General features: G+C 42.2%; 1 protein-coding gene across 1 annotated transcript in view; it reads right to left on the bottom strand.

The window, feature by feature from the left end:
* Window positions 1-2,623: 2,623 nt before the first annotated feature.
* Window positions 2,624-11,992, bottom strand: part of LOC138249306 (TRPM8 channel-associated factor homolog) — an 80,523-nt gene continuing 71,154 nt past the window's right edge. Inside the window, exons 6-7 of the mRNA XM_069203263.1 lie at window positions 7,143-7,480; window positions 2,624-2,866 (exon numbers count right to left, since the gene is read on the bottom strand). Of these exons, the coding sequence (XP_069059364.1) occupies window positions 2,624-2,866; window positions 7,143-7,480 (581 nt within the window). The remainder of the gene's footprint in view (window positions 2,867-7,142; window positions 7,481-11,992) is intronic.

Genomic DNA, 11,992 nt, shown 5'->3' with positions numbered 1-11,992 from the left:
AGACTCCCTGAGACGGATTCTGGAAAGCCCGGGTGCCTGTACCTCTCCTCCAGAATCTCCGGGCCTGATTCACAAAGGTAAACTTAGAGCAAAGTCTAAGTGTAGACCACAAGTCTAAGTTTAGACCCAAAGTCTAACTTTACTCATAGTAAACACTCGCATAATTGCAGTCCAACAGGGCCTTCAGCAATCATGCAATCACAGTATTGCAGTTCCTGTCAGGAACCAGATGATGGGCTTGATTCACAAAGGTAAACTCAGACCAAAAGTACTTTGGGCTTCATTTACAAGGCCCTAGCAGCACACTGAGCCACCAGAGCATCCTTTTTTTTATGCTCTGGTGGTGCAGTGTGCCAGCCCATATTTACAAGGGCATGCAAAGCCACCTCTTGTGGCTTTTCATGGACCTGTAAATATTGACCCCTTTCACGCATAACACTGCGTGAAAGGGGCATTGCATGGGTGTTGTTTTGGGTGTTCCCACACAACACCCATGGAACCCGAAGGAATCTGACACATTCCCAGATTTGCAAGTCTGGAATGTGTCAGATTGCTACGCCACCTCAGGAGTGGCGTAAGAGGGACACAACGGGGGGAAATATAGTGATCTCTCCCTGTTTTTTCCTCTTTCTATGTGTGCTGCATTTTGTTTGCAGAGTCACAGTATGACGTTCCTGGGACATCTGCGGCAAACAATCTCAACTCACATGATTGAGGTCCAGTAGACATTGCCTGCCCTGTAGTCCCAGAAAGGGTTTCTGATGCAGAGTCTTGCTTCTCTCAGTGGGAGGGACAGCCCTGCTCTGAGTGAAAGAGATAGGCCCTTGCTCCATTGAGTCCAGAGTAAGAGAGCTCTTCTGGAACAGGAGAGCCATAGAACCTCTCTGTAATTTCACATTCCTAGAAAAATGTTCAAACAACATGGCCATTAAAGTTTCAGATGAAACACTAACCTTTTCTAACTGCTCTATTTATTTGTAAATTAGATTTTCCATTTGGTATACCCAGCTAGGTGTTACATTGGCAACAATACATCAAACTGTTTGGAATAACCACAGGGGAGGATAACCGTGTCACAGGCTGAAAGGGAATGTAGCTCAAAAAAGGTACAACTCATGACCATGCAAGTCAATCAATTAATTCTTTATTTTATATGTTAAGATCCATTAAGCACCCATAGAACATCTACATCATCTTGTGTGCCCCAGTTCCCTGTGCATGTCATCTGGTATCTGGAATGGTGACAGAGAATGATAATGTGATTGAATGATGCTGCGTGTCTGCAAGGTAGAAGCTTGGGGAGGGGGACTGCTGGAGGGAGGATGAAGCTCTGATAGGAGGTATAGATATGAAGCTGCGCCTAAGGACCAAACATGTACTAAAGAAGGTACGTCCCTCTAGCTCAGGGTCTTACGTCTCCTCTGTAAAGGACCTCCCTCTAAACCTGGCAATATGAATTTAGCAATATTACACATTCATAAACAATACATCAGCTATGAAATGACAACCTAGGATACAAATAATTCTTAAACTCTAAATGCATTGTTAGCCACACAGTAAATATAAATTCAACTATAGCCAAAACGCCAGAACAAAATAGAAATCCAATGGCACACTTCGTGTACGATATGTACTGTACAACCCATATCAATATATGAGAAGTCCTACAAGGAAGAACAGCTTTATATATGCACCAGATATATACTACACGCAGTCTAGACCACGTCACGGGAATAACACCTGTATGTATGGATATACCTATTATACACTATGTGCTGCTTAGTACGCTTCGTGATGTGAGCAACACAAGAGGGAAGTGCAGATATATATATGTCTGTACCCACCATAAATTACATGTCACCTAGTAAACGTCACAGCATGATCAACATTAGGAGGCAAGAACAGCTCTATGGATATATGTTCTCACTATACACTATTTGTTGCCTCTGCCGCTGGGGGGAATTATGACAGCCTGTTGGGTCATGTACTTGAAGAGACTTGGAATGTCTCTTGGTGCCTTTTTCCCGAAAGAGAATGTTAATGAGATTATCACAGAAGATTGGATACTGGACTGTCACTCTTCTTTCCAGTTTGGGGGGGAGGGGTGGCTTGTGGTGTTAAAGAGTGATTATAGATTTTGAATTCTAATTCTTAGGGCATGAACAATAGTTATTCTTCTAGGTTGCTCTGTGTCTCCCACAGAGTCTTGTACAAGCAACACAGGTTTTCAGTGGAGAGGAATATTAACCTTGTGTTAGTTGTAAACCTTGGAGGCTTGTTCTAGATCTGTTGAGATATCTTTTGGCCCATGAAGCAAACTAGTGCACACAAAGGAATTACATTGAGCTAGCACTGTGCATACGAAGACTGCATCTATCATATGGTGGCCTCCACACTTTGAAGACCTGGTTACAAACATAGTAGATATTTACTTGGACACTCCTGTCTCAAGCACCCATGATAAAGATCGTATTTCACAAAACAGATATAACAGTACACATCCACACGATCAGAATTGATGCAATCAAGCTGATTATGATTCATACTTTGGAGAAGATGTGAGAAAAACATGTTCACATGTTGCATATTGTGAGGATGGCCCAGGTTTCCATAATCGCCGACCTCACACAAAGTTCTTCATTGGGTTCTCCTTCCACTCAGGCAGTGAAGACAGTTTTTTGGTGGTACTATCTTCGATCGGCCAGCCCCACATCTTAAAGAACGGCACCAAATTTGTCTTTACTTGTTTCGAGAACAATTCTGCCCAGAGGTTCATCTTGTAGGTGTTTTCGTTTACGATGTTAGTGATTTTCTGGTAGTCAGAGAAGAGCTGGATGAAGGGTTCCCAGCCAAAGCATTCTTGCAGCTGGAAGAGAAGAGAAATGCAGTGTGTGAATCTGAATGCCCTAACTCTTCACTCAGTGCTGTGTGTATCTGAGGTAGTTCTAGAACTTAAACCTAGATGAAAAGCAGCAGAAAGCTATGTAGAGTTGGGTGATGCAAAGGCAAATTGTCAATTTAACATGTGTAAAGGGGTGAAAAGAAACAGAGAGTATCTGCATGAAACATAGAGGATAAGAGGGAACGTCCAGATAGGAAGGTATTTGGTGACGTGGCCCAACAGCTGTAAGTTTACAGCAGATTATGCTGTCAAGCCTCTTCAGCCTCACCTAGAGTGATACATTGTTCTTGCCATAGCACTCGGATCTTGGACTAATGAATAACTTGAGCTGGCATATGTACATTATAAACTCGTGAATGATGGCTCACATAACAATGCCCCATTGGGCAAGAACCTTTCCAGAACACCGTGAATATCTTTCCTTCTGGGGCCATATTATGTATTGGCACACTGTTCATGATTGCACCAAGGTGTACCTTTAAACAGAAGCACCTGGCACAATCCCCTCTTGACCTACTGCTGGCACTACAGTGCTATCAGTATTACAGAAGGAACCACATAAGCGGCCCCCTCTATAATACTAAAGTTCCCTGGAAGTGCACGAAGCGGATACACACACCAGTTACGCTCACAGGGCACATTGTGTGATATTTCCACTGGTGTCCTAAAGAACTTTCCAGCTCTTTCTGTACTCCTTGACATACGCAAAGATTGCATGTAGTAGTACACCAATTTTAAGAGTATGGAAGGGGACTCAGTTAGATCTGGCAGTGGTTAAAACAATATCTGCCCCTTCTGCTGATTTCAAAATACTAAGTCAACTGTAGGAACCACTGGTCACAAAATATTGGCTGCCAATTGCAACCCGTATTTTTGAGAAAAGTGTACAAATAGGTCAGGTTACCTAATTTAGAATCATAGTGGGTCGCAGTCCAACCTACCTCATCAATATTCATGAGCGATGTCATTGGTGGCCATCAAAGGGATCTGACTGCGATTCATGAGACTAAGTCAGAAGGTAAAACCTCTGACCGGAACAAACCTGGCCCCTCCATCCAACCCACACTCCATCAAGGTTAACCTTAGCTTTCACCCTTGCTCCGGTCAAGCACAACCAGATGACCACGGTTGGCACTAAATGCTTTATGGAGCTATTTTTATCTTCAAAACGTTTTAACTCTGGTTCTACTGACTGGATATTTGTCATCTTGATTTAATTTTATATATTAAATGTTCTCCTTTTTTTTTTTAATTGGTTTGCGATTTTTCTTGTGTTGTGTTTTGACTTTGCTACTGTTTTGGTACTACATAAATACTTTACACTTTGCCTCCAAGTTAAGCCTATCTGCTCTGTGCCACAGCTGCCTGGGGGTCGAGCTCAGGTATCTTTAAGATTTTAGTGGTTCACCTTGACAAGGATTGTGAATATTTTTTGAGGTGGGTTCCTACCCTTCTCAACTAATAATCCAATATAATATAGTCTGGCTTTGTGTAGTCTGTTGGAAATCCAGGACCAGTAGTGTAACACATTAAAACAGGTGATTTTGAGACTCTCCTCCCTCAATGCTCTGTTGGGTGTCTCTTATAGCAGTGCCCAGTCCTACAATTCTCTTCCACATGCTCCACCATCAACTGTACCTTTCAATAAAGTCTGAAGTCACAAGCGGATGGTCAAGGGTACATGGGGAAAGAGCATACTTTATAAATCCAACACCACCCTCCTGTCTTTGTCCCACTCATTCAAGGATGTCAATATAGGGGGCTTCTGGAAGTGGGAGAGGACCAGCAGCAATTCTGCTTCTGATGCAGAGCAATATTTCTTTGTGCCTCCATTTCTGAACCACAAACAACCCAAATTCACCATGAAAAGCACTAAAGCGCTTTGGTGTATCTACACCCACCAGAATCACAACTATATTTATCCAATCAGATGACAACACAGCACAATATAGAGAAGTACCACCTATACTTATATCAGAATTATTCCAGAGTGATTCACCAACATCTACATTTTTGCATGTCTTTAATTTCCTGTGAGCTACTGCCCATGACTCCCTCATGACCCTGAGTGTTCAAGGTAAGTTGAAATAACTATTTGAAGCTTGTGTATATCGTGTGACATAGCATGACAAGTCTTCAACATATTTCTGTTCAATTCTACCCCACATCAGAGAATTACGATAAACAAGGGTACTGGAGTAATTTTGCTAGCTGATGTAATAGATGGAATACACACAAGTCAGATCAGATCAGAGGTGTCTTGATGGGATGGCAGAATGCAACTTGGGGATTTTGAGTCTGGGCCTCATGTCCTGTACAAACACTCTTATTCCCTTGTTCATGCTCAACAGACAGATATGTTTTGCTGCCTCTACAAGTTTAATTACTTGGACTCAACCCACTAGGAATAATTACAGTGAAGGCAACTTGGCATAGTCATTCTCGGTCTGGGTTATAAGAGGTTTCATGTTGTCTGTCACCATTCCATCTATGCCCTTATTCACTGGGAGTATTTTAGCTTCATGATAAGCAACAAAAGTCCTAGCCTTCTACTGTCACTTTCATTGTACCTCTGGATAGGAGTAGGAAATCATTATTTTCCCAATTTATTTCATATCCAGAAAATAAGGAAAATTTGGGAATCAGGGAAAGTAGTGATGACCCAGATTTTCCCGGGGCAAGCAAAATATCATCTGTTTAAGGTAAATGTTTAGAACATCCTGCTGTTGTATTGACTCTTTGCTCCCTGCATGTAACTATTATGTCTAATGGCTGTCACCATAGGTTTGAGTGCTAGGAAGAATGAGGAAGAGGTGAGTGGGTATCTTTCCCTCATCCAATGGTATTAGAGAATGAGTTTGGATGCTATCCCCCCGTTCTGCTTGAATATCTGGTAGTGAAATGGTGCTTTTTGGGACTTGTTGATTCTATAAAATTCTCCAGGAAGTCTTTGCCTAGGTTCAGGCCTTCTGACATTGGTCCAGGTGGTCTGTTGCTGTCAAAAGAATCCAATCTCATTCAGAAGCATGCAGGATCTGCTCTTAATGACCTCTGTTTGGTTGCTGTGGATGCTGTCTCTTTAACGATAGAACCCATAATGGTCTTGATAGATGTAGGTTCCTTCAGTAACATTTCAAATGTAATCTCAGGGTTGCTACCAGAGGTGGCATCTGTAGTAAGCATGGGTGTCATACTGGCGACTGCATCCTCAAATAGGAGATGACAGGACTTATTTGGTTTGGACATGAGGCAAGGACTCCATAACCGCATAAAGTGATAGTCTATTCTGAAAATGATAAATATGCAGCAGAATGCCTGTAATCAATCAAAGGGTGCATCTGTGCCACGCAAGTCAACACTATACAGTCAATGAACAGGAAGGGACCAGAAGCACAGTCGCAGTTCTCAATTACTAATTTCTTAGTGACACACATCTAGGAAGGACCGTAGATGAATAGTTTTCCTCCGTCTCTCTTGTATGAGCATGAGCTATCTATCATGCCATGCTATATTGTAGGATTTCTTGCATTTGTCATGAAAAGAACCCTTCTATAATCTTACTAAGAAAGGGAGTGGGGATTAAAGACAGGTCTGTAAATTGCTGGATCCATTGGGTTCGCTTATATTTTTTTCAGTAACAGAGTCATCTTCAGGTCAAGCACGGAAAAGTGAACCTTTACTCTGTTGGCTGTACAATACCTGGTTAAGATGTTTGTGGCTCCTAGTAGGACAGCAGCTCTACTAGGTTGTTCTGGGCTTAAAATTGCAAAATATAGTAAAGATAGGATCTGAGAAGAATCTACCCAAGTAAAAGATGGTAATTTCATATTATCTGATATCACTACTCAGACCTTAAGAATATTATTCATAAAGAAGGGCATCAAATTTTCACAATACTGATCTGAGACAATTGGGTCATTCTATACTATCTCTTCTCATAAAATGTTGAATAAGTTCTTTGTTTAGTTCATTCCCTGAGTGATCTGTTCAATTTCTGAGGGGAAGAACTGTGTCTGTGTGTTTAGGATCGAAGATCATATTTGGCACAGGTCAAGGATTAAAGTAGCCTTTTTTAGATGATGAACTATGGTTGAGGTGGCAGTGTGAGGAATGTTATGAATGTATAAGTTCACCAAGAAGAAGACTTGATGATATATAACTATGTTAATTCTGCACTTTACAGGCATGCCAACAGACTACTGTCACCATACTATGCCTCCTATTTCTCCCCAAAGCTCACCTGCAGATACGTCTCCAGAGCCGTGAAGACAGTCCAGTCCTCCAGCTTGGCACCATTCTTGATGTACTTCTTGATGGCTTCCTTTCGGATTTCTGGGTGAAGGGACTCGTGAGCTTTGCTCCTTGGGACCCCCAACACCTTTTCACTCATGTAGACAGACCAGAGATTGCAAGTGGCCTCTGAAGCATTAGGTGTGATATTCCAGCCCCAGCGTTGCTGATTGTGCCCAAACTCATGGAGGGGACCCCATGTTCCAAAACTTTTAATGTGCTCCAGGTCTATGAGGTCTTTTACTGATTGCACATGGCACATAACAGGATATCCAGCGTGAAACCAGCCTGCAATGAGAAGACAGGGGAATCAAAGGCCATACAAACACTGTGCATGAACAACAGCTTCTTTTTAGCTTGTACAATAGTCTGAGACTGCTGTGTTTTTTCGAAGAGTCTGCAGAGAGACCAGATTTTGCTGTCAGAAGTGAGAGATGATACCTGAAGTCCCACCTTCCCATCACTTTCTCCTGCTTTAACAGTATAAGGCATGTTTGGGCTTATTGGGCTCAGTGTGATCTCTTTGATACAGTAGCTGTAGCTGAACACAAACATGATGGTGGAGGGTGCACACATTGTAACAAATGTGACTAACCTAATGACTGACCACCCTCAAAGTAAACACTGTAAAATCACACAGACTGTAGGGCTGCATTGAGGTTTGGCAGACAGACTTGTAACAAAGCAGGTAAATAATGTGGAATAAACAGTGGAATCAGGCAGAAGGGTTTTTTCACCTGACCAGCAGGAGGAGGGGGCTGTCAATGTGCAATATTTCTACCTGGGTAATCCATAACAGTCATAGTTGTAATGCCTTTGGCACCAAGGTAATATTATTAATATTTCACTCTAATGACACATGATTTATCATTGATATATAATCTTTAAATATATTTTGGAAAATCAAACATCAGCTAAAGAGTTCTGAGAATGCACATGTTTTCATCTCCAATGCACTGCTTTTAATTTTAGTATACTTATATGAATTCAACCAACCAAAGGTTTTAGCAGGCCAGTCTGCACATAAGAGAGCTACTTATAGGCTGCTCGAGACCTACCAGTAGCCCATGAGCTAGTCATTGGAAAAGCCTGGTCTACACCATGTCAACAACAGAGCAACAGGTGGTCATACTGAGAACTGGCTGCACCGCAGTCTTGGGTGAGCCTGAGGAAGAACCTATTCTACAGAGACCGGTCATGCATATACAGTTCAGCTCAAAGAAGTTTCTTTTGGGTCATAGAGGCTAAAGCAAACAATCACAGATTGAAGATTGTACATGCAAACAGCATTTGGAAAGAAGGTTAGAGAAATGGTCCTTGGTCAGATGTTTGCACAAACAGCGCAGCACAAAAAAGAAACCCAGGACACCAGATAACTCAGGACAATACGGCCTCAGAGGAAAATAAATTACTTTTCATTCCTTGCTATAATTCAAAGGGGGCTTTTGACATTCTAAATAGAGGCACCATATGTTAATAAATGCGATTTTGCCCCTGGCTCACATTTCAACGACAGAATTGATGACTGTGGAGTTCACTCCACATCCAAACAATAAAGATAAAGAGGCAAAGCTGACATCCTGGGCCACGTCCGCCATTATTGACCAAATTCTAGCACATCAAAATAAGTTTAGCGTATGGGACATCGTCCTGCAAAAATTAGAACCATCCAGATATCCTAACCTTCTGGTACCACAACAAAAGAAGGGCGGCTCAATCTTAAATCTTAAAAGGGGCTGTGGGAGTAGAAACCTCCCTAAGCAGTTGGGACCACATTACAATTGTAAAGCACCAAAGCACGTTCCATCCTGGCATGCACCAACAGATCTTCATTGGTACTCCCTCAACAGTCAAACAGGCTGGAAGGCAAAATTTAAATGACAACAATTACAAATGGTCCTGACGAAAACCCAGAATATATCCATATTTGCTCCTGGAAAACTCACGGTTTAAAAAATCTCGTTACCGACAGGGCGGCTCTGACTTTCCTTCAGCAGTTTGAAATCATCATGTTGCAGGAAACATGGTGCATGGAGCCGATACAAATTTCGGGTTATTCTGGGATAGACGTCTCTGCAAAACAACCTCAAAAACATGGATAACCCAAGGGGGGCCTCACAACGTATTGCTCCACAAAAATCAACTGGGTGATCAAACAGATCGACCTGGGAATTGACTGGCTGCTACCAATAAAACTGGAACATCAGGTGCCATTAGGCAACAACAGAACTTTACTATTAATCAACGTATTCGTACACCCTAACAAATTCCAAAACAGTGGAAACATTGAAACATTGACCAGTATTCTAAAAATGCTGCAGAAACAAAATAAGGACGCAATACTCATTTTGTCTGGCGATTTCAACCTTGATTTGAGAAAAGGTAGCACAAAACACCCTAACAGAACATGCACATATATAAAGCTTGAAATCCTGGGTTTGCGCTGCCTGTCGCCTCTCCTTGAGGACACCTCATCCGCACAAGTAACCTTTTCAAGTGGCACAAAAAAATCTAACATCGACTTTACATTAATAAACTAAACTGCACTGCCACTGGTTTCAGCATATAGGATCCAACAATGCACAGAGAGCGATCACTTTCCACAACTTATTAAGATCCGGAATGAATGAAATCGGCTCCCATTGCCAATATCATAATTTCAGCCCCAGTGACTTATGATACAAAAACACTGAAATGGAAGGGGCCGGGCCTCGACAAAGTAATCGAAGAAGTGTACCACAGTGCAAGAACAACTAAAGAGCTCAAAGAATCACTAAGAACGCAGGAACTAGAAGACCACACCCAAGGAGAACGAGTGGTCGCTTGGACGAACTTGTGATTCTTTAATAAATACATTTTCCATCAAAAAAGTCTCCCAATTTCGGTCATAGAGTCAAAAAACTAAGTCAAGAGTCGCAAAGATGAAAAGCCATGGTTCAACAGGACATTGAGCAATCTGAAAAATCAAGTCTATAGAGAATCAAAAAAAGTCCTAAAGGACGTACACTGGGGGAGGAAATCTGATGACACAAGGCTTTCTGAATTAAGAGCCAAATATAAGAAAAACTGCTGGATGGCAAAACAGAGTTATCACGATGATCTGTGGACCAAGCTGCTCATGTCCAACAAACAGAAAAATAACAAAAAGTTCTGGGAACTAATAAATGGACTAACTAAGCGACAAAATTGACACACAAATGCAGGTATCGCTGCAGCCATATGGGAAGCCTACGTACAGACAATGTTCTCACCCCCACAGTACCACGTGAAGGAGGTGGCCTCACCGATAGCCAATGACTTAAGCAAGATTAATTTTGGCTTCAGAGTGACAACGCAAACAGACTTAACTCTAAACGGAAATGAAGGAAAGGATGCACTAATGACCATTGACATATAAATGCTGACAAGCCTTATCAAGAAACTAAAAATGGAAGGGGCAGCTGGTCAGAACGTTATTTCCAAATGTCATGTTTAGAGGAGACCCTTCATTCTGGGCGTTATATTTGGTGCTGCTTTTTAACGAGCTCTGAGGCACTACGGGTATCACAGATGCATGGAAAGGCAGTATTATTCACCCTATATACAAAGCAGGTAACCCCACAAATCCCTCAAACTACAGGCTAATAGCATTGATAGACGTGGAAGCAAAACTCTACGCATCCTGCCTACTGCAACAACTAGCAGAATGGATTCATGACAGACAGTTAATTCCACAATGCCAGACAGGTTTCAGAGCTGGAATGGGTGCTTCCACCAACCTGGCAACCCTCGCCCTGCTGGGAAACAAAGCCAGGCTTAAGAAAAAAGGCTACTTGCATGCTTTATTGATCTAAAGGCAGCTTTTGATTGCATACCAAGAACCCTCCTATGGGAGAAACTGAAAGGGTGGGGCTTACCATGCAGCCTTCTTAGCGCAATGATGGACCTGTACACAGGTACTTGGGTGCAAGTAAAAATTGAAGAGGGCAGCCACCTCACCAACAGAATATTAACAGCAAAAGGACTTAAACAAGGATGTGTATTGGCTCCCACGCTGTTCAACTTATATCTTGCAGACCTAGTCGAGGCTCTAACTCCCGTAAATAGCCACCCGCCAGTATTGGCCAAGAAAGGAATTGCATGGCTACAGTACGCAGACAACATAGTTCTACTCAGCCAAACACCTCTTGGGCTACTGCATAGCATAGATGCATTTTATACATACATAACAATGCAAGGCCTAGAATTGAATTTGAGCAAAACTAAGGTTTTCCGCCTAGTTGACAGGCAGTTTAAATCGGCTTCATGGTTCATAAACGGAGCCCGGGTGGAGGTTGCACCCACATATAAGTACTTGGGATTCACTATGGACCGCCTCTTGACTTTCAAGCCGCAGCTTGCTGTCGCTCAAGAAAAAGCCCTCTCATTGACCTATGGTTTTAAAGTTCTAAAACAAAAACTGAGCTGCCCTTCATACACTCACGAAGGCCTACAAAACAGTTTTTCGGATCCCACGACCAGCATCTCCAGCTCAGGTTCATTTAGAATTGGGTCTGAAAAACTATGAATTTCAGAGTAGATGTGCCTTCATTAAACTATGCTGGAGGTTGCGTGCAGCTGAGACTGGTACACTAAACAACCTATGTTGGATGGAAATTGAGGAGCAACAGCGACACAATGATAAAAGCACCTGGGGTCATAACTTAAATAACTGCGTTAAAGCACTAGGTTTGCTAGAAGCCTGGGACCAGAACCCGGACAAAAAGGAGTTTTTTCGGAAGGCAAACTCTGTCACTAAGAAGAAATCTTTAAAGTCTGATA

This window comes from Pleurodeles waltl, chromosome 8 (assembly GCF_031143425.1).
Source record: "Pleurodeles waltl isolate 20211129_DDA chromosome 8, aPleWal1.hap1.20221129, whole genome shotgun sequence".
In the NCBI taxonomy this organism is placed as follows: Eukaryota; Metazoa; Chordata; class Amphibia; order Caudata; family Salamandridae; genus Pleurodeles; species Pleurodeles waltl.
Note: the sequence above shows the minus strand (reverse complement) of the source record. Positions and strands in the feature narration are given on the sequence as shown.